Genomic DNA, 21,599 nt, shown 5'->3' with positions numbered 1-21,599 from the left:
CTCTTCCTCGCCATCTTTCTCACTCATCCTTTCTTCGTGTCTCTCACTAACACTCTGTTGCTCTCCCTGCCAATTTATTCTTCTCTTTCCTCCCACACTGTCCCCGTTTCATCAATCTCAGCACAGTCCTGTTTCTCACCAGAGCTGCTGTTTCATGTTGACTCTGGTGGAGGGAGGGCAGGCAGGTGTGAGGGAAAGGTAACAGGTAGGAAGCAGGAGAGTTGAACTGAGACCTGCTTTGGTGACCATGGCTGAGTCACATCACCCATTCTGTGGCCTGGCTCCGTTCCTGTGACAAGGAACACTCAGCCATGGGTGAATCTGCAATGCTTAGAGGTGGTAGGGCCAAGGTCTGTGAAGCTCCTGGAAGTGGGTTAAAGCTCTTTGGGTGCCTGTGCAGTTTTTGTTTGTCTCTAGTGCCCAGCTAAGCCCTTGTGCCCAGACTGACAGGATGGAGGCATGTTCCCAGCCCTGCCCGCTTTCCTATTCTCAAAATCTGCCCCACCCACACTTTCCTATGAAATAACCCCATGGGTTGAAGTTGACAAGGCTCAGCTATGGAGTTTTGATCTGCAGTGATCCAGAGCTTTGTCCCTGCAAATCCCTGGAGACTAACGGCAACTCCTGTTGATATAGGTGCTACCTTTGTAATTACACCGATTTGCCTCCCCAGTTCCACCTTTTTCTTCTTTTCTTCCTCTCTGCCATGCTGCTTTTCCACCTTTGCATACTGGAGCCTGCCTTGCCTGCTGGCTGCTGAGGGCTGGCCCGGAGCTGCCAGATGCTTGCACCTTCTCAGCTCTCACGGGTAGGAGTTGCTATGGGAGACAGCGAGAAAGAAAAAGTGCCTTCCCCAGCAGCACTAGGAGCCAGAAGTCTTCCATTGAGTGGAGAACACCCCCCCCCTTGTGCTCCTTCCTCCCCTCAGCCCCCCTTTAGAGAGCACTCTGCAGAAAGCCGGCTTTGAAGCCCCTTAATTAGTGTCCCGTGTGTCCTGAACGGAGCCCTTCATTACCACCAGCAAGAGGCATAAATTGGCATGTGTTTCAGGTTTGGGCTCAGTGCCAGAATTTTGCTCCAGTCCCCTCCCTCCAAACCTCTCCAGCTTCCCCCCTTCTCAACACACATGCGTGCACACACTCACTCTCTTCTCACACACAGACACACACATGCACGCACAAGGGACCCTGCCAAAAAACACACGTCCCCTTTCCATCATCCCACATTTCAGAGGAAAAAAACAATGACAGAGGTTGCTCCGTTCCCTGCCTCCCCACGGCTTGCTCTTGGCTCCGCTGACCCTTCAGCATATGCAACTGCAGGTTGGGGGTCATTATCAGCCCCAGAGTGTCTCTCACAGCCTGTGGATGTGCTCAGAGGGTGCTAATTAATGAGAGAAGGGCTGATTAGGTTAGAAATTAAGTGTTTATTCTATCTTTCTTTTTTTCTTTTTTTTTCTTTTTTTTTTTTTTTTTTAATGTATGTGTGTAAAAATAGTGGGGCCAGATGGAGTCTCAGGAATAATGAGAGAAGAGGCAGCCAGGAGTCAAGGCGGGGTGAATCTGTATCCTGTCTCACCTCTCCTGCACACCCTGGGTGGACAGGCATTCTGCAAACTCACAGCATTCCTGCAGCCACCAGCAGCCACCACACATTCCCTGTGGCTGTCCTTGTTGGGATTGAGCTGGAAATCTCCTCTCTGCACAATGTTCTGGAGAAGCTTTTCATATCTGGAGAGCCTCTCATCTCCATCACCTCATCTTTTCCAGCTCAACCTTAGTGCCTTTGTTTCCCTCCTCCCCCACACTTTTTTAATCTCAGTGTCACTATTCACGGCAGCCAACAGGTTACTGGCATCACCAGCCTTTCAGTGACACCCCTTGTCTTTGTTGGTGTCTCACCACAAGTGTGCTGTCCTCATAGAGAAATCCTGCCTCACAGGCTCTTGCTCTGCCAGACGCAGGAAATTCAGACTATCTCTGCCATGGACTTTGCCCTTCCTTTGCAAAAGTTGCAACAGAGGACCCCCAAAGCTGATTAGGAGTCTTATTTCCAGGAGCTCCAAAGTCTCTATGCCTGAGCAAACCACGTGCTTGTCCTGTTACGTGGCCATTCTTCCCTGCACTGATGCTATGTTCAGCCTGTTATGGACCATGGGATAAGGAAGAACAGATCATGGTAGGGCTGAATAGCAACTTTGTCTTGCCACAAGGCTGTTCTGTGCTTCCAGCACTGCAGGGAGAAGCTCTGGGGCCATGAGGGGCAGTTAAAAAACTGCCTTCCTTCCACTTTACCTAAAGTTGGTCTCCGGGGCCAATATTTTGGATGCAGTGGACATAGAGCCTTTCTCCAGTGGCCAGTGTTTAGGTTGAAGATACTCAGGTTCCAGCAGGCTGGAGGAGAGGGAAGGAAAGAGGCTGTGCTTAACTGTGCTCTACAGCTTGCTTTCTGGGGTGGGAATTGGGCTGGCAGACTCATGAGTTCGCACAGTTGGAGGCTGGTATCTGCAGCAGGCCACTTCTGTGACCTGAGGGCTCACTCTGATGTTGGCAAGGAAGGCCATCTCTCCCAATCGGGGATATGAGTGTTGAGAAAGGGCTGAGTTTGTTTTGTTGATCAGCTTGGGGAGTGTGTGTGGGGGGGTAAGAACTTGTCACTACGATGTCCTGGAGGAGTATCTGCAGGGAGGAGTATTGGCTCAGTAACCAGTGAGGGGATTGTGATCCCTTAGAATCACAGCTGACTGGGATGTGTGGGTCTGACAGCAGAGGAGATTCTCTTGCTGAGACTAGGGGGGCCCTAGACTCTTAGCTGCCTTTCAGAGCCCAAGTACAAAGTGTCTGGTGCACTGGGGCTTTGTACCTATGAAATAAGAAGTCCAGCTTCTTTTAAGGGTGGGAGAGCAGCTGAGGACCTCCAGCTCCAGGGGTGTACTTGTGGTGGGAAGAGAGGCCACGTGTGTGCTGGTGCTCCCTGGGCTGTGTGCTTTTAGTAGAACTGCATGCATGACTGTTTGGCTCTGGCATGACAGGAGGGTGTATTTGTCTGGGTACAATTCAGACCTCATTCCCTTTTCATTGCAACGGTGTTTTTTTACCATGTGGCTCCTGTAACAGCCAAACAAACAAACAAACAAACACACACACACACATGGGAATCCAAACTCCCTATTACCACCACATTGCAGATGCAGCCTGGTTTGGCCTGTATTTCTCCCGTTGCCACAGCAACAGTAAGCCAGAGAGTAAATCAGAATATCCTCTCTGGTGCTCAACACCCCCATATGGCAAAATAAATGGCAGTGTGGAAAGCCTGGTCTGTCTGCCCTACCTCTGCTTCTCAACTCAGCAGAGACCCTCCAGAGACCTCTCATATGCCAGTCAGACCCTAAGGAGATCACAAGCTTCCTCTGCAGGGGATGAGGGAACACCACCTCTGCTGTGACCAGCAATCCCCCTTATTCCCTCCTCCAGCTGCTGTGTCTCCCATGGAGGGTGATTAGGTCGGAATCAATGTTCAGTGTTCATGGGTTCAGCTCAGCTGGCTTTTAACAAGATGAGTCCCATCAGCTCCACTAAGGACCAAACAGCATCCAAACCAGGCTTAGCAACCTGCTTCTTGCTTCAGCAAACTCTGCTTACAGCTGGGAGAAACAGAGCCTTTGGAGAGGAGCAGAGCAATCAAAGCACATTTAGGACCAGGACTCCTGTCCAGCTGAGCTCAGAAATATGCTCGCTGGGACAGCTGCCAAAAGGGCTCCACCAGCTACGCTTTGTGTTGGCCTTGGGCACTTCCAAAGTCAGCAATGTGCTTAGGAAAGAGATCTGTCTGCCCAGAAAGAAGAGTCCTTGGGAGGAGAGGAGGGACACTGCCCCTGAGAACCGGCGTGGTGCAGTCCCCTGGAAGCAGGGGAGAAACTGGGCTCGCATTTTCTACAGCAGCTCTTTCTATGCGCATCCTAGGTTGGATAATTCTAGCCCTGGAGGATGACCTGCATCCCCTTTTATTCCAGCAGCCGATTAGAGGGTATCTGTCACTTGTGCCTCCCCCAGCTTTGGCTGTGACTTCCTTCATTAGGAATCTCACTCTGTTCTTTGGCTGGATTTCCCCTGAGAATCCGATTTTTGGCTCCCCAGTGATTGCTGATGTGTAAATACCGTGTGCTTCAGTATGGCAATGTGAATGCCCTAGTGCATTGGAACTGTTAACCCTTCATCAGCTGAAGATCCTCTCTCTGTTGTGAAAGCTGCCTTGCTTGACAGGGAGAATCATGGGATCTCAGTCTGGCTCTAGGCATGCTTGCAGATCAGTGCAGGTGGGTGGACCATTGCAGGCCTCCTCAGGTTTCTGTGCAGGTGAAAGGATGAGGCAGGAGCAGCCCAAATAAAAGGCAAAAAGGGCCATTTCATGATTAAATGCTAGAGCACAGCAGCAGTGTAAAAATATACATATATCACAAGCCTTAATTAACACAGGCAAAGGGAAAAGGAGAAAAAAATCCACTTTTTAAAGGTTTCACAGAGACTATAAACTGGCAGCACAGAAAAAAAAATGTAATACATGCAAATTAATGGCATAAATTTAGGGTTACTTAACTTCACAAATGTTAACAAGCTCATAAAAAAAAGTTATTCTTTCTCAGTTTCCTGTCGCTGTTTGTTTAATTCTCTCGCTCTCTTTTTTAACTCTGTTGAGAAGATTATGTTTTCAGTATATTCCTCCTAAATTAATTCTGCCTCTCTCTCTTCCTTCTCCCTCCCTTGTCTCTGTCTCTTTCTCTGTACCTTCCTCTGTCTGCTTGCCTTGCTTCTCTGCCTATCTATCATATTCCGAATGTCCCCATCATCATAGTATCTACTCTTGGATACAGTACTGTCTCATTTCTCTCCCTATTTCCTTTCCTGGCTCTCCCCCGCTCACACCCCACCCTTCTTCGCAGCTCTCAGCCTGCTACCCTCTTCTGGATTTTTTTTTCCATTTTTTCTCATTTTTTTGTTGGGTTTGTTGGGTTTTTTGTTTGTTGGGTTTTTAAAATTTGTTTGGTTTGGGTTTTTTGGGGGGGGGCTGTTTTTTGGGGTGGTGGTGGGTTTTTTGGGTTTTGTGGTTTTTTTTGTTGTTGTTGTTTGTTTGTTTGTTTGTTTGGTGTTCTTTGTTTTTTTGTTTTTTCCTGTAGCAGTCTAGTAGTCAGTATAACTCCAGCCTGGTAATGCTGTACACAACACTGCCAATTTCCAAACTTGCATTTTTCCCTGCCACTGGCAGACAAGGAAGGCAGGGAGCAAATGAAGCGGTCTCGCGCTGAACTGCTCACTCCTCAGGCGTTTGCGTGGCTGTTTGTCACTGCAGACTGCGTGGCTGGAGGCACAGGTACGCCTGTGTGGGCAGGCTGGCTTGGTACAGCACAGCCCCCTCTGAAACAGCTGCCACAGCTCCCCCGACACCGTCCCTTTATTCCAGGCTCTGCCTCCGCACAATGCGGGATAATAAAGGGCACGGCAGCTCCTTGCTGAGCCTGGCAAGTCATGAGCCCCTGAGGTCACCATGTCTCTGCTTCCCACGTGTTTCTTGCTTTGCTTACAGATAAAACTAAGTTTAGAAAACTCAGGCAATTGCCAGTTTAGCTCTGCCAAAACTCATTTCTCCGGAAAGAGGACACACGCCTTTTGTTCTGCTTCTTTTTAAGCTACCAAGGACACCCCAAGTTGCATTACTTGTGACGTAACGTGTCCTGTCCATGATGCTACAGCGTTCTGTTCTTAGGCTCTTGTTCTCACTGCTTAAAGGGAAGATGGGTAAAAAAAAAAATCTTATTTTGACTTATGGACCAGACTGAGTCATAGGAAGACATCATTAAAAAAAGAGAGGGGGTGGATATCATCAGCTTTGGCCACAAGCCATCCTTGGAGCTTTCAAAGTCGCCTGTAAATATTGCTGCCAGCTCTGTTTCAATATCAGAGACAGCAGTCCTGGCTAATAGCTTTTCTCCTTAGTGGCCCAATTCAGTATTTCAGAATGCTGGAGAGAAGAGGGGAAAGTCAGTGTTTTATTCATAGCAATCTCAGGAACAGGGAGGTGAAATTACAAGCTGGACTCCCCTGGCAGCAATGAAAATAAGAAAATCCAAACAAACAAAGGAAAAAAAAAAACAGGCAAAACCAGAATTTCTCAAAGCAAGAGGAAGAATGTTGGTGAGTGGGTAACAGAGAGGTTAGGAAGAGGAAGCACAGAGGGAGAATCTGTTGTGTTTGGAAGATGTGGGAACCATCAACACAGATGTTGCAGAAGAATGCAATTGAAAAGCTGAATGGGACTTGCATGGGTTTACAGTTGGGTGCATGCTTAAGCGTGTTGCTAAATGGAGACCTGAATGAGTGAGAATGAGAAATAATCATGCGGGAGTCCCTGTGCAGAATCAGTCTCTGTCCAGATTGACATCACAGGCTTTCCCACTGATATAAAATGTTGCTTTTCCTGGGGAGGAAATGAGTCAGGGTGACTCCGTAATAGGGTTTGGCCTATGCAGATTAAGAGGAGTAGCAAGGAATAAATAAAATATGGAATATGCAAGGGTGACTAAGGACTCAAAGAGAAACAAAGAACTGTGGGGGAAGGAATAGGGCCACAGTGAGGAACAAGGAGGGGCTGCCAGATTAATTGCTTTCTAGGGCTACCTGGAGAGAGATTTAGGGAAATAAGCACCATTCCCTGGCCATGAAGTACCTATTAGGTGGGTTAGTGGGTAAGACATTTATGTGTCTGCATTAGCTGACACTTGTTTTTTTCGTCCTTTCAGCCCAGAAACAGTCTGAAGCAAAGTTTGTTTCTCACTGAAAATATTTTCAGTACCTATGAAATCAGAGGCCCAATAAAAATTGTAGCCTCCATCTACTCTGCTACTGACAGCATCGAAAGAGGCAGAGCAGAGAATAGGTGGGGAAATAAGATGGAAAACTGGACTGAGCAAGAACAAAGGAAAGGGTGGGGTGTTTTTAAATTGAGCTGTCCCCCATTTTTGATTGCATCATAGCCTGAATTAGCTTTGGCCTACATAATTAAAATGGAGGATGTCAAGGTATCAGGAGGAAAAAGAATTTTGCTGGGCTATTGGCACGAATGATCTGTTCACTGCACAGCTGCTGTAGGAAATGCAACGCCATGAGTAGACATATATAATTGTAGAGATGGGGAATGAATAAACGTGTTTCAAAGAACAAGGAGAATTCTAAATGTCAGCAAAGGGGTATATGACTCACTCATTGGGAAAATACTATTATTGGATACGTAAGTAGGACTGTACAAAGCACTCAGAAGAGGGATGCTACTAGAAAAAAGAAGAATTAATAAATGAAGGTAACATTTGGGTAAGTGACAGTGAATGAATGAGGAGATGTGCTATAAATGCCATGAGCTATCACAGGGCCTGGAGTGAAAGCAGAGAGAAAATGCAGGGTTGAGGATGAAAAGAGAGAGATCATGGACGATGAGGAGAAGCATTGCTGGAGACTGCTGAAATACAATGGAATGGATGAGTGTTTGTTATAAAACTACTTGGCTTTTGGCAGAATAATGGTGACAAAGAGTTTCTGTTCTACTGAGTTGGGATTAAAGAAATAAATGAGGTGGAACTCCATGGGAGGAGAGGAAATGGCTGTGCTGAGGAGGCAGGAGGGGGTCCAGGACCCAGCTGGAACTGATTTCTGCAGAGGTGTGTTAGGCTGTTATGGACATGTTGTATGGAGAAATCCCTCCCTGTTTTTCAGAAGGAAAAAGCAGTGTTTAAGTGTAACGGATGATATTGTATAGATTACAGACATGGCTGAAAGAAGCAGTGCAAGACCAAGGCATTTTGCATGAGTCCAAGCCAGGCATTGACAATAATTAACTAATGCTCCGAGTGCAGTCAACAACAAAGTTGCAGACTTCTTGAGTCCAGAACATAATGAACTTGAAACCATTCAGTTGCCAAATGCTGGACACCATTCCAACAGACCCATCCCACATGTCTGGCTGGTCATCCTCACAGCCTGAAACGCTGTGTGCTAGTGCATCTGCCTAAGCAGAGACCAAGGAGTCCAGCCACTTCTGTGGATGGATCAGTCCCATTTATAGCTAGGGCCAGGGGATCTCTAGTCCTGGAGGAGGAGATTTCCAGAGCCTCTAATTTGGGTCCAGCTGGGAGCAGTTCTTATTTTGGTTTTGAAACCCTGAATCCCCAGCAAGCTGCTTTTCTGGCTGTCTTGGGTTGATTGAGTTGGTAGAGAGACAGATGTAGGTGGATAATGGGAAAGGGGGTGGTAAGTGGCAGAGCTATTGCCTGAGCAGAGAGAAGGATGCCGTGTAAGTACTGCCAGTCCCCATTCAGTGAGCAAGTGGTGAGTCAGGGGCAGATACTGAGTCAGCAAGAACGCGGAGGGGTAGTGGGTGGGTAGAGCACCCTGGCTAACTCTGTGCAAACCACTCAGCTGCAACATTGCTCTCAGCTCCCTGTGGCAAAGTTGCAGGCAGCGGTTCAGGCTACTGCATCCCAGTCTCTCCCCTCCCCATGAAATTCCCTGGGGTGCTTTTCTGAACCAGTGGGGCTTCAGAGAGGGTCCCTGACCACTGCTTCTGGTGGGCAGGTATTTTCCTGATGTGCTTATGAACCTACTTGCAAGCACTACTTCTCTGTGATGTGTGGTAGTAAAAGAAGGGGAATGAAAACAGCTGATGAAGGCAGAGAGAGCCCTTCAGCCTGTGTCACCCCAAAGATACTGCTCATGCAGTCAGGGAGCTGGTGGAATGTAGGAGGGGGGAAGAGAGAAGAAAAAGAAAGAAAGAAAGAAAGAAAGAAAGAAAGAAAGAAAGAAAGAAAGAAAGAAAGAAAGAAAGAAAGAAAGAAAGAAAGAAAGAAAGAAAGAAAGAAAGAAAGAAAGAAAGAAAGAAAGAAAGAAAGAAAGAAAGAAAGAAAGAAAGAAAGAAAGAAAGAAAGAAAGAAAGAAAGAAAGAAAGAAAGAAAGAAAGAAAGAAAGAAAGAAAGAAAGAAAGAAAGAAAGAAAGAAAGAAAGAAAGAAAGAAAGAAAGAAAGAAAGAAAGAAAGAAAGAAAGAAAGAAAGAAAGAAAGAAATGAGGTAGAAACGAGAGTGAGAGAGAGAAAATATTTGAGAGATGAAAAGAAATTACCATACGGCAGGATCCTGTTATTCAACCTAATTTTCAAAGGACTGCAGCTGTCGCACTGAGATAATCTGTTAATTATAACAGTCATTGTGTTTTGGCAATGGAAGAAAAAATCAGGCTCTAAACAAGGCAAGGTAGTGGGGAAAAGAGAGGGGAGGCACGGCTGTGTCAAAATGCATGTCAGATGCTAGCTTGAAATCTAGGTGGGCGAGCTGGCCGGGAGGAGGGTCCCTCCCCTGCAGGCTGAGCTGTGCCACTGCCTGCGGGTGGAGGATGGAAGGAAGGTGGAAGCATCTGTGTGGAAACAGAATGCCCTGTCCAGTGTGAGGCTACTCCTCTTGCTGAATCTAGGCATGCATTGACCAGAGGAAGAGCTTTGAGGGGCTGAGAGTCTCATTGCCAGTGAGGGAATCTTTCTCAGGCGGCCACCCAGGACAAGGTTAGCTGGAGGGTGAAGGATGCTTGAATGCCAATGCCTGTGCCCTGCAGGAGTTTGCAGGCCTGGAGGTTTCCTACACAGGGCAAATGGCAGGAAGTGATTGCTGCTCCAGGACATATATGATTCCTTAGACTCTGAGGCCTCCCTGTAAGCAACTGTAGTGAGCTGTAATTCAAGGACCATGCCCTTTTCCTACCCTGCCTGCAGGGTAGCATGTTTGAGGGCCCTCTTAACTGGCACTGCTGGATTGATGGGGATGCTATTAGCATCCAGAAATACTGGAGGTATGCTTGGTTTGAGTGAGGGCATCCCTCAAATAGCTTCCTGCTGTTCATAGTCAGACTGCCGGGAGCCAGGACTTGTTGAAGGAAATAGGGCACCAAGGCCAGCACAGGACAGCAGAGGCATCGCAATGACCCTGAGGAGGTGGGGGATCTTCGCAGTGGTATCACATACAGCCCAAGGATTTCTCCTGGTCTCATGGCTGGACATGCTGCATAGGAGCACACAACAGCACCAGTGCTCCCACCCTGCTTGTTACATGCTCCCAGAGCCCCCACTCCTGGCCTGTTACCTGCAGCAGCCCGCACACACGCTCATACAGAACTCCCATTCCTGTCCTTTTACCCCTCAACAGTTCACAGACAGCAGAGGTCATTCCCTGTCCCCTAGAGCAGCTCCTTCACACGTGCACATGCACATGCACAGAGCCTGCCCTCACACCCTACTCCCTACAGTGATTCACGTCAGGGACACACACAGCAGGAGTGTTCCCACCCCTTTCCCTGGAGCCTTCTCCGGTTGTCTCCCGTGATCCCTGCACGCCCACAAGCAGCCTGCACTCCCACCCCGTCCCCTGCAGCGCCTCTCACACAGCCAAACACTCCCACCCCTTTCTCCGAGGTGCCTGCTTCATGCAAGCACACATGCACGCACACATAAACTCACAAACAGCCTTTGCCTGCTTCTCCATGGCAATTCCTCCCTCCCCAGGAGCCAGCACCGGTTCTCTGCTTCACAGAGTGACTAAACCACATCTAGCCCCAGCCCACACATCCAGCCCATCACCTACAGCGACTCCTCCGCACACACACCCCCTCCACCCCGCGCTCCTGGAGCCGACAGGGCCGCGTCTTTCCCTACAGTGACTCACACCCACACCGGTGCACCAGGCAGAGCCACTCTGGCTGGCACACTCCCTATGGCAGGTCCCTACAGAGCTTCACACAGACCCCATGCTCCCTCCCCATGACCAGCAGGAATTATTTCTAAGGCTTTCTACTGCCCCATGTCTGGGTTCATGGCATGAAAAGGGAAGTATGTTTCCCAGGTCTCCCTCCTGGCTCTGGAGGGAGAGAATTGAGGGCAGCCTTATCGGTGATAGTATTTTTTGTGGCACCTTTAATCTCTTGACATGCTCTTCTACCTGGAGCAGGCTGTTTCCCAAGCCTACCCCCATGTACATGCTTCTGTGGATTGCTGCTGCAGGCTGTCTGGGTGGAGCTGGCTTGATGCAAATCCGCCTTAATCTTCAATAATCATATTAATATAAAAGGTAACCATTTCACTTTGGAAAACAAAAGTGGCTTTCTGGCCTGTCAGGGAACCACAGGCATATGAAAGACCTTTCTGCCAGTATTTATCACTCTAAAATAAGATTTATGCTTCTAAAGCTCTCTCTTTCATGCTTCTGAGCTGCTTCATTTTTCTCCCTTGAGCCTTCCCATTCTCTCTCTCTTGCTGCCTAACAAATTAGGCATCTAATCACTGTTGGGAAGGCACGATGGGAGAGCAGGGGTTTTATATACAGCAACGTGTTGGGTTTTTTTCATGGTTAGTCTTTAAGCTGTTTGTCCCAGCAAAGATTTGGAGTCAATGGCAGTGTGTTTGTTTGAGCCTGGGTGTGTGAATTCTTCCTTCTGAATTTTTCCTTCTGAATTCTTCCTTCCCATGCCCCAAACTGGCCAAAGGGCAGGAGTGCAGAGCAGCATGTCCTTGGGGCAGTTCTGCAGCCCATATTTCATCCCTTTTCCCTTCCTCTCTGCAGGGTCCCATCCTTGCTGGCTGGAATTTGAGCTTTGTGAGTATCCTTGCAGTGGTGTCCTGTGAGAAGCAGCTGTGATCTTGTTAGGTTCCCAGTGTCCTGCTGGGATCCCAGTGGTTTGGGCTTCCAGATGTCAGGGACAGCTGGAGTTTGGGAGCTGCAATCTTCCTCCCCACTTACAGTGGGGCCAGCCCAGCTTTCAGAGGAATGAGTTTTCTACCCGCAGGCACTGTGGATTTGTTTAGAGTGAAATGAACCTGCCCAGAGTTGAAGCATGAGATTTCTCTTGCAACAACACTCTGCCAAATTCACAGAGCCTCTAAGGTTGAGTGGACACCCTTCAGCAGGACTCATTGAATTCAGTTCAACTCCTGTAAGGGATGAAGGCTTTGTCTGGTTAGTGACATGGGAACACATTTTGTCGCATGACTTTCTAGAGTGTCTGTACAGCTTCTTTGACCTCTGGAGTTTTGAAGCTATAGGACTGATTTTAAACAAATGGTACATTGGAATGGAACTGAGAGATAACTCAGTTTTTATAACTTTCTTAAAATGTTCTAATTTAAAAAATTCCTGCAAGGTGTTCTATGAAGATAAGGGATAAATTAGAGAAGAGAGAATGTGAGAAAGAAACCTTCATTGAGACCCATTAAAAGAAAGAGTGTTGTGGAGCTCAACCCTTGGTGAACATCAGAGAATCTACAGTAGAAGGCATTCTCTCTCTCTCTCTCTCATGCATGCTCAAATGTCTTCCATGCCACAAACCACCGGCCATCAGGCTTCCTGCTCCCTCTTCTCTTGGTCCCAGACTTGTCAGAGCTTTTGGAGCACCTATGGGCACAGTCACAAGTTCTTTGCTGCATGACTTGAAGGTAACTCCTGCAATAATTCCCTAGAAGCCGGGCTGAGAGGGAAGGGACTGCTATCCTGTGAGTGCCACAGCTGTGCTTCAAGCTTCTCCCATGGCACAATGCTTCCACTAGAGCCAGATGCAAAAGCAGGGACAATCTCTGGGTGGTGATTTAGGGTGGCTGCAGTGATGCTTAGAACACTGTGAATTACAGAAACTACCCAGCAGACAGGGAGAGTCCCTTCAAGTAAGGCATGAATTTTGAGTGCCAAGGACCCCTGGGAAAGGCTCCTCTTTAAGAAAGTAGTTAGAGAAATCCTGGAAGGACCTTAAAGCCAAGAAAAGGATGCAGAGTCCCTTGGAGATGGTGTTTGTGCCCTGAGGCCTGCCAGGAGCAGGCAGCACACTGAGCTGGGAAGAGGGATGATGCTCAGCTGCAGCATGAAGCTTAAGAAAGCAGCAGGAGCTTTGGCCTGGTTTCGGGGTGTCCCAAGAGGAGTCAAGAGTGTTTGGCAGGTTTTTAATGCATGCATTTCAAATGGGAGGCTCTTAGCACCGTTTAAGCAATGGTAGAATTAAGTGCTGGTTTTTCCAGTGCATGGGGCCCCAAGAGGACAAGGTTGACAAGGTCAGAATTTTAGGCCCAAATTGCAGCTGTATGTGACTTTTCTGGTTGCCTTGTATTCTCTCTCAGTTTTGGTCCTTCCACTCCCTCAGGCTCCAGTTTGCCTCTCTGCCTCCTATCCTGCCCGTCCATACTTTCACGGGCTGTATTTTATGCTGCCATCTCACTAGTGACTTCAATCCTGTGTCTTCCCCTGTGCTACCTTGAGCTCCAAGTCAAAGGGATGTTTGTGGCCATTGGCACCCACCTCCTGACTCAGATTTGGAACTCTCCGCCCTCTGTTTCACTTTCCCTTCTCTTTTCTTTCCTTTGAACAATGGAACCATCCCTGTGGCCTTCTGCTCTTCTTCAACATGCTACAGATAAACACCAATAACATTGAGACATCCATTAATAGAGAGTAAAGCAGAGGGAAATCACTTGGGAGCTGATAGGCTGGCTGTGTGCCAGCCAAGGACAGCACAGCTTTCATGGGTGCCATGTCACTCCTGTTCCTTCATGTTCACACGTACACGAGGATGGCCAGGAGCCAAAGGCTTGCTGTAAATCTTGGGTGACACTGAAGAGTGTTGGAACCTTACAACTAAATAAGCCCAGCACATGGAGGTGGTTATCTGTACCTTCCTTATGAAACATATCCCATGTTCTAACTCTTTCTCTTGCCCATAAGTTCTCCACAACTATTGCATCCCCCTTCCTTGGCTCTCTGCTGTGCAGGATTTGTTCATTCTTGCTTTCCCTGTCCTGTGCTTTCTTGCTCTGTTGCCTGAGAACCAAGAGAGGGAAACAGCCAACTCCATTGTCAGCACCTTTTAGGACAGCAAAAAGGACAGAGTGTTGCTTCCTTGTGCTGCTGGACTCCAGTGCTGTGTGATTTATGTTCTTTTGGCTGTGGACAGTTAGAGGAGTGCAATAGTGCTGCCCCTCATTCCTGGCTTCCCTTTGACAATGGATTGCCTGGATCAGGGAGCAGCTGCTCCCTAGAGGGCAGGACATGGCTGTGGTAGAGTTGGAGACCAGCACTCCTACAGCAATGCTGTAGCAGGGTTTGATGGTGTTGGGCTGAGCTGAAATGGGGTGCTGGGCCATGGGCAGGGGTGCAGTAGGCCATGGATTGGGCTGGGTTCAGTGCCCTCAAAACCAGCATGATGGTGGGGTGACAGGAACCATTGGGAGAAGAATGTCAAGGTCTGTGTATTTCTCATACATGGTTACCTTGGGGACCCAAGGGGACCAATGAGTTTGGCTTGAGGAGTGGCTTGATCCTTCCTGTGGCCTGTGGCTGAGGCAAGGCTACACAGCCCAGGTGGAGGTAGGCAGGAGGCAGGAATTTCTGCATGGTCCCCTTGGTTTTGGCAAACAGCAACAATAAACATCACCTTTTTTCCTATCTATCCCTAACCCATCTCTTTCCTTTCCAGGCTACTAGGACATCTGCCCTTCCAAACCCTCTGTCCTGCCTGAGTGCAGCTCCTTGAGTGGGATGGGGTGGCTCTCAGGGATTGCTGGGTTTGCTGCAGAGGATTGTGGTCCTGGCCATGAGCTTCTCTCTGTGCATGTGCACCATGAACAAGCTACAGCAGGCAATGGTGACTTCAGCACACCTCTGCCCTAGCAGAAAGGGTCAAGGCGAGTGGGCTGGGATGTTCCTGTATAGAGCTGGATATTGTGCAGAGTAATTGGTGAGGTGAGACAGGCAGGCCAGAACATAATGCTCAGAGAAGGATGGTGGCTAAAATCTGTAATCTCTAAATCTTTCCACTCCCTGCTTAGGGGGTGCCCCTGGCCTCTGCTTGGGGTGGACATACTTTGGGCACCAAAGTGCAAAAAGCATGATAGCAGAAGGCACTGCCACTACTTTGTTCAGTGGAAAAAATCAGGCAAAGTGAAGGAACAGTAGAGATGAAGATAAAGGGACAGAGATGGTGTGGGGAATTGGCTGTGTCTCTGCATGGAGTCATCTCTGGAAATGGAGGAACAAGGCAGGGACTGATGCTGAGGAATATCAGAGGTCTGTGGGTCCCAGCCTGTGGAGAGCCAGATGTGCCTCCTAGCTGGCATCTGGGGGAACAGCATCAGGAAACGATTTCTCATTGGATTACAAGACTGAGAAACAAATCAACAGACTGTAAAAACCTCTGCCTTCTGCTTCATTGCTGGCTGAGGCAAAGCTGAGGCAGCAGCTGAAGGTTATCACGTGACAATCATAAGTGACATGAGTTTGGTGGCCTCAGACGATGAGCTGTGGGGAATTCAGGGTTTTTCTCTGTCTTTTCCATTGGTGTAGCTCTTCTCCCCCTTCCCTTCTCGGTCTTGGCTTTACTTTTTGGATTATTGAATATTTAAGTGTTTCTCTGTGACACTATCTCTGATCCCTTAATCCAGCTGGCCTGGTAATTCCACAGACCCAAATCAGCTCAGATTTCTCCACAGACGTAAGCCTTGTTCCTCAAGGGTTCACTCCTCCTTCATTTATCTTCTTTCATTTTATTTCTGCCCTTTGTGTCTCTGTGCTAGAAATTGGTTCAGCTTTTGCAGCAAAAACTTCAGCGATATCTTTAGTGAGCAGCCTCCCCCCAAAATAAAAGGGGCAAGAGGGGATCTTTAGTTTTCATTAACCAAGGATCCTTTTCTCTGTTTTTTTAGTGTTTCCTTTCTCCTCAAAATTAAAATTAAAAAAAAAATAGCAGAGTGCCCACGTGTTTTATCTACTGTATGAAATTATTTCCTCTGTGCTGCCTGAGGACACCCCTGCCAGGCTCCTGTCTCAGCACAGTGGGAGAAGGGTTGAAGCTGTAGCTGGAGAGAAAGGTGCTCCAGGCTGTGTTTTGCAGTCAGAACCAGGAACTTGCCCAGAGCCCAGAAATACATTTGTTGTGGTTTAACAGGCAAATGTCACTTCGTCTGCAAGGTGTGTTTTCTTACAAAGGGGCAGTGTTCATAGCCCCCAAGGAGAGGTAGTAAAGTACAAAGGTGTGAACTGTGCACCCCTCTTTGAAGGGGGGGTAGATGGGTGATGTGCTTCAGATTAGGAATTCTGGCATTGTTGGGTGAGAGACTGGAGGCTGGTATTTGACACACTGCCTGCTCCCCACCCCCACCCACTGTGCTCAAGCCAGACTGGTTCACCTCAACAGCCTTGTCCATGCACCAAGAGTCAGGAACAATTTTTAGAGCAGAAGTGGTTACACGTGGTTTGAATTATTTATCCCTCTTGCATCAAGGAAGGAAGGAAAGAAAAAAAGTGTTTGGCTTTTTTGGAGGGGGTGGGGGGAGAAGCTTGTCTGCATTTTCCCTGCTTCATGCATTCTGTGTACATCATTTCCAGGCAGCTGAAATTTCATGGCTTTGGCTGTGCTTGGGGCTTGCCTTTGTTTACACTAGGGGTTTTGAGCCCCTGCAATAACAGCTTTATGTTTCCCACTCTCCTTTCCCTTCCCTTCTACTCCCACGCCACTGCCTTCCCCCGGGTCCCTGGCTGTGATCACACTACTTAAGGGAGCCCAGATACCCTTCTGCATATCCCTGATATGACATTATACATTGTGAGGGTTCCCTCCTCAAAGGCTTATCAGCATGGCAGGCAGTACCACACCTCTCTTGCTTGCACCCCCTTTAAGGTGTCTCTTCCCCATCTCCCTCTTCTCATGAAACATTGCTGTCTATACACTTATCTCAAAGACCTTTCCAAATGATGCCTCTTCTTGTCTTTTGTGTTTTCTTTTCCAGATTCCAGTGACAGATGGATCTCTCTCATGCACACTTGCTCTTTCCTTCTCTGTATTTTTGTTTTCGACATGTTTGATCCAAAGCTCTGAAGCTTCTCAGAGGGAACCCAGGAAAGAAGGAAGAGAAGGAGTAGAAACCAAGGGAGCGTGAGCGACACGGGAGGCAGCCCTGCCTTGTTCTTCCAAATCACACTGTAGAGGGGCGGGGGAAGACTAGAGAGGGAGGACTTGGGTTTGTTTTGGGGTGGGTTTGGTGTGGGTGGGGGGTGGGTGGGAGGGGAGAAAAGGGGAAAAAGTGTGTGAGTCGCTCATGAGCATCAAAGAAGATTCATTATCCTCGGCCTGAATTTTTGTTTAGAAAAGAAGCACAAGGTAGTTCCCTTCCGGACCAGACATCCATGGTCATAGCTTTTGGGTGTTCTGGAAGAATATTGCATGTGTTCCCCTTCCTCTGTGCTCCTGGATTGACCCAGAGGGCAAGAAGAAATAATGGTGATGACATCTCATAGGACTGGGGTGCTCATTCCCTTCCATTGTTAAACCCCCGTTCTTGCCCCCTAGTTTCTTTTTGCCATTGTTCTGAGATTTGGCGTTGGTTTTTGTTGGGGATTTGGTTTCCCCCATCCTGATGAGGGCACCACTGCAGACCATGCTGTGCCTGGGGTTGTGGGCAGCTGCCCTGCTCTGCTTGTTTTCCCCTGGCACCGTGCGAGGAGACTGCTGGCTGATTGAGGGGGACAAAGGGTATGTGTGGCTGGCCATCTGCAGCCAGAACCAGCCCCCGTATGAGACCATCCCCCAGCACATCAACAGTACGGTGCACGACTTGCGTCTGAACGAGAACAAGCTCAAGGTAGTGCTGTACTCCTCCCTCAACCGCTTCGGCAACCTGACTGATTTGAACCTGACCAAGAATGAGATCTCCTACATTGAAGATGGGGCTTTCATGGGTCAGTCAAACCTCCAGGTCCTACAGCTGGGCTACAACAAACTCACCAACCTGACAGAGGGCATGTTGCGGGGCATGGCCCGCCTCCAGTTCCTCTTTGTGCAGCATAACCTAATTGAGCTGGTCACCCCTACTGCCTTCTCTGAGTGTCCCAGCTTGATTAGCATTGACCTGTCATCCAACCGCCTCAGCCGTCTGGAGGGCAACACTTTCACCAGCTTGAGCAACCTGATGGTGTGCGAGCTGGCTGGCAACCCCTTCAACTGTGACTGTAGCCTCTATGGCTTCCTTAACTGGCTGGCTCTCTTCAACAACGTCACCAAGAACTATGACCGCCTCCAGTGTGAGACTCCACGGGAGTTTGCTGGGTATCCACTTCTGGTGCCGCGGCCTCACCACAACCGCAATGCCATCACCATCTTCCAGTCCATGTGCAGAGGGGGCACCATCCCCTCCCTCTCCAGGGTCAACCCAACTCCTTACACCCCTGACTCCCAGCGAGATCTGGATGAGGGGTCAGCAATCAGCCCTGGGGATTTCCTCTCAGTCAAGCCTCCAGCCTCTTCCACCACTGACTCCTCCTTCAGTCCCAGCATCAAACTACATGACGTCACCATCACTTCAGCCATCCTGATGGTCACCATCCCTATGCCCTACAGTAAGATGTATGTGCTGGTCCAATACAACAACAGCTACGTTTCTGACATAGCAACACTAAAGAGCAAGAAGGAATATGTCACTGTCAACAAGCTGAAGGCCCACACTGATTATACATTCTGTGTGGCCTCTATCCGCAACAACAGGCGTTACAACCATACTTGCCTGACTTTTGCAACCCGGAGCAAAGGCAGGGAGGATCCTATTTCCAGTACTTCCACCACTACACACTATATTATGACCACCCTGGGTTGCCTCTTTGGGATGGTCATTGTTCTGGGGGTGGTGTACTACTGCCTGCGGAAGCGGAGGATGCAGGAGGAGAAACAGAAGTCACTCAATGTCAAAAAGACCATTCTAGAAATGCGCTATGGATCAGATATTGATACCAGTACCATGGTCCATCCTTCCCAGAAGCTGGGTGAGCCACCTGTCATTCCTGTCTCACGGATGTCCTCCATCCCTTCCATGATTGGGGAGAAGTTGCCCCCATCGAAGTCAATGGATGCTGGGATGGAGACTCCCAAAGTCACCACTAAAGGTAACTACATTGAGGTGCGGACAGGTGGTGGGGATGGGCTGGAGAGAACCCAGCGAGATGAGGACCTGAGGGAGCTTGACAATGGGCAAGGCTCAGCTGCTGAGATCTCTACTATAGCCAAGGAGGTAGACAAGGTCAACCAGATCATCAACAACTGTATTGATGCCCTCAAGCTGGACACAGCATCTTTCCTGGGTGGTGGGACTGGTGTTGACTCAGATATGGCCTTTGAGTGCCAGTCCATCCCAGCTGGATCCTCAACTGGGCTAGAGCGGCCCAGCTTTCTTTCCCCATCCTACAAAGAAAGCTCCCACCACCCTTTGCAGCGCCAGCTCAGTGCTGATGCTGCTGTGGCCAGAAAGACCTGCAGTGTCTCCTCTAGTGGCTCCATCAAGAGCGCCAAGGTCTTCAGCTTGGATGTGCCTGACCACCCACCACTCAGCAAGTCTGACTCCAAATACATTGAGAAGGGCAGCCCACTAAACAGCCCTTTGGATCGTCTTCCCTTGGTGTCTCCGAGCGCCATCCACCACTTGGAGGTCAAGCCTTCTTACCATTGCAGCGAGCACCGTCACTCCTTCCCAGCCCTGTACTATGAGGAGAGTGCTGACACCTTGAGCCAGCGGGTGTCATTCCTCAAGCCACTGTCCCGGTCCAAGCGAGACTCCACGTACTCCCAGCTCTCCCCGAGACACTACTTCTCGGGCTACTCCTCCAGCCCCGAGTACTCCTCAGAGAGCACCCACAAGATCTGGGAGCGATTCCGGCCTTACAAGAAGCATCACAGGGAGGAGGTTTACATGGCAGCTGGGCATGCCCTGCGGAAGAAAGTTCAATTTGCCAAGGACGAGGATCTGCATGACATCCTGGATTACTGGAAAGGAGTCTCTGCTCAGCAGAAGCTGTGACTCTTCCTCACAAGGAAACAATACAAACCAAGACCCCCCCGCCCCCTCCAACAACCAGAAAAAAAAAGCCACTTGACTGTGAAAAATAAACCAACAACAAAATACTCCTGACAAATACAAAACTGACAAAACCTTTTCTTAAAGTTTACAACAACTCTTACACAGACACACACACTGACACACACACACACACACACACACACACACACGCCGAATTGTCTCTACTGTGTTACGGGGACCATTGTTCTGCCCACAGATGGCTGGGAGGAGCGCCCTGCACTGACACTGTGGTAACAACGTTGGAATGTGGGTGGGTGGGAATGGCCTGGGAGTGGGTGGCAGTGGTGGTAGGAGAAGGGCAAAGATGGACACTCACTGGGCATGAAACTCAGCTGTGAACTATTAATCTTTCTGTTCCTGTTGAAGGCTGTTTTTTTCTTTTGGGTGGGAAGGAAGGACTTTGGTTTAGAAAGATTCCTTGTCCACCTTGTACACCTGCTATGCCAAATCTTCCATCACTAACTTTTTCCCTCATTTTCTTTAGCAGTGGATGCTTTTCTCTTTCTCCTGTCCCCTTCCAAAAAAGACCGGAATTACTGGAAGAAGTTCTCTCCCTTCTTTTCCTTTGCCCTTCCCTATCCTCTCTGTTAAGGGTCCCTGGACTTGAACTTCTTGTCCAGATACTTCACAAACCTCCGTCCTCCTCAGAGGAAGGAGAAGAGATGTGAAGGACCAAGGTGGGTAGGACCTGCTGTATAAGAGGCTCTGTGCCCTTGCTGCTCTTCCTCCTTCTCTTCTCCTGCCACATTGCTGCTGATGAACACCAGCAATATGGAGGGACAGGCATTCTCCAGGCCTTCTCAGAGCCAGTTTTCTGCCAGTTGGTGGGGAGAAACAGGTTGTGAATATTCTCTTTGGCATGGCAAGCCAGGTCCTCAAGGAGTGGTGGAGGAAAAGGCAGGAAGGTCTGGTCTGTCAGAGGTGTATGGGATTCCCATTTCTCAGTGAGTGTTACAGGTCAGAGTTCCTCTTCACCCCACTTGCCTATGCTCAGTCTGCCCTTGTCTAGTCAGTTTAAAACTCTCTGTTCATGTCCCCTCTACTATGAGGAAGGGACTTGGGGAGGACCTCAGCAGAGCAAGTTCTCCTTGAAGCCTCTGCAGCTCTTCCCAACTGATTTACACCATGGGCTGTGGGGTGGGTGTCCATGAGAAGAGTATCATCCAACCTCCTCACTTCCAGGTGAATGTGAAGAACAGGATTTCAGCTGCTCACCATACTGGGTTGGCCTCACAAAGAGTCTTTCTCTTGTATAGGCTATGGACGTTCTGGCATGGATAGGGGGCAGCCTAGGGTGAACACAGGAGCATAGGGAACAAATGGGATGTGAGAATGGGGCCTGGGAGTAGCCCAAGAAGGATGGCCTGGAAGAAGCTCCCTTAGGTGTGCAGCCACACTGTGTGTGCCAGGATAGAGGAGGACTCCAGCATCTGGATGGCAATGTTCCTTTGACTACTTAGACGCCCTCGTGCGAGTGAGAACACCACATCATCTCCTAATCCTCACAGGTGTGACAAACTTTTCTTAGGGATCCTGTCATGTCTTGACAAAATCCCAGTTGCACTTGCTAGATCCCAGCCTCTGCCTTTTGCATAGAAGATCTGTCACAGTTGACAATAAGCCTACTGCCCTCTCCACCTAT

At 48.9% G+C, this 21,599-nt stretch overlaps 1 protein-coding gene across 1 annotated transcript; it reads left to right on the top strand.

The window, feature by feature from the left end:
* The first annotated feature begins 17,470 nt into the window (after nt 1-17,470).
* ELFN2 (extracellular leucine rich repeat and fibronectin type III domain containing 2) lies at nt 17,471-20,503 on the top strand. The gene has a single exon (XM_058805823.1). It carries the CDS (start codon nt 17,471-17,473, stop codon nt 19,895-19,897), a length of 2,427 nt encoding a protein of 808 aa, XP_058661806.1. The 3' UTR covers nt 19,898-20,503.
* Nucleotides 20,504-21,599: the final 1,096 nt, after the last annotated feature.

This window comes from Ammospiza caudacuta, chromosome 5 (genome assembly GCF_027887145.1).
Source record: "Ammospiza caudacuta isolate bAmmCau1 chromosome 5, bAmmCau1.pri, whole genome shotgun sequence".
In the NCBI taxonomy this organism is placed as follows: Eukaryota; Metazoa; Chordata; class Aves; order Passeriformes; family Passerellidae; genus Ammospiza; species Ammospiza caudacuta.
This window is presented reverse-complemented; position numbering and strand designations above follow the sequence as displayed.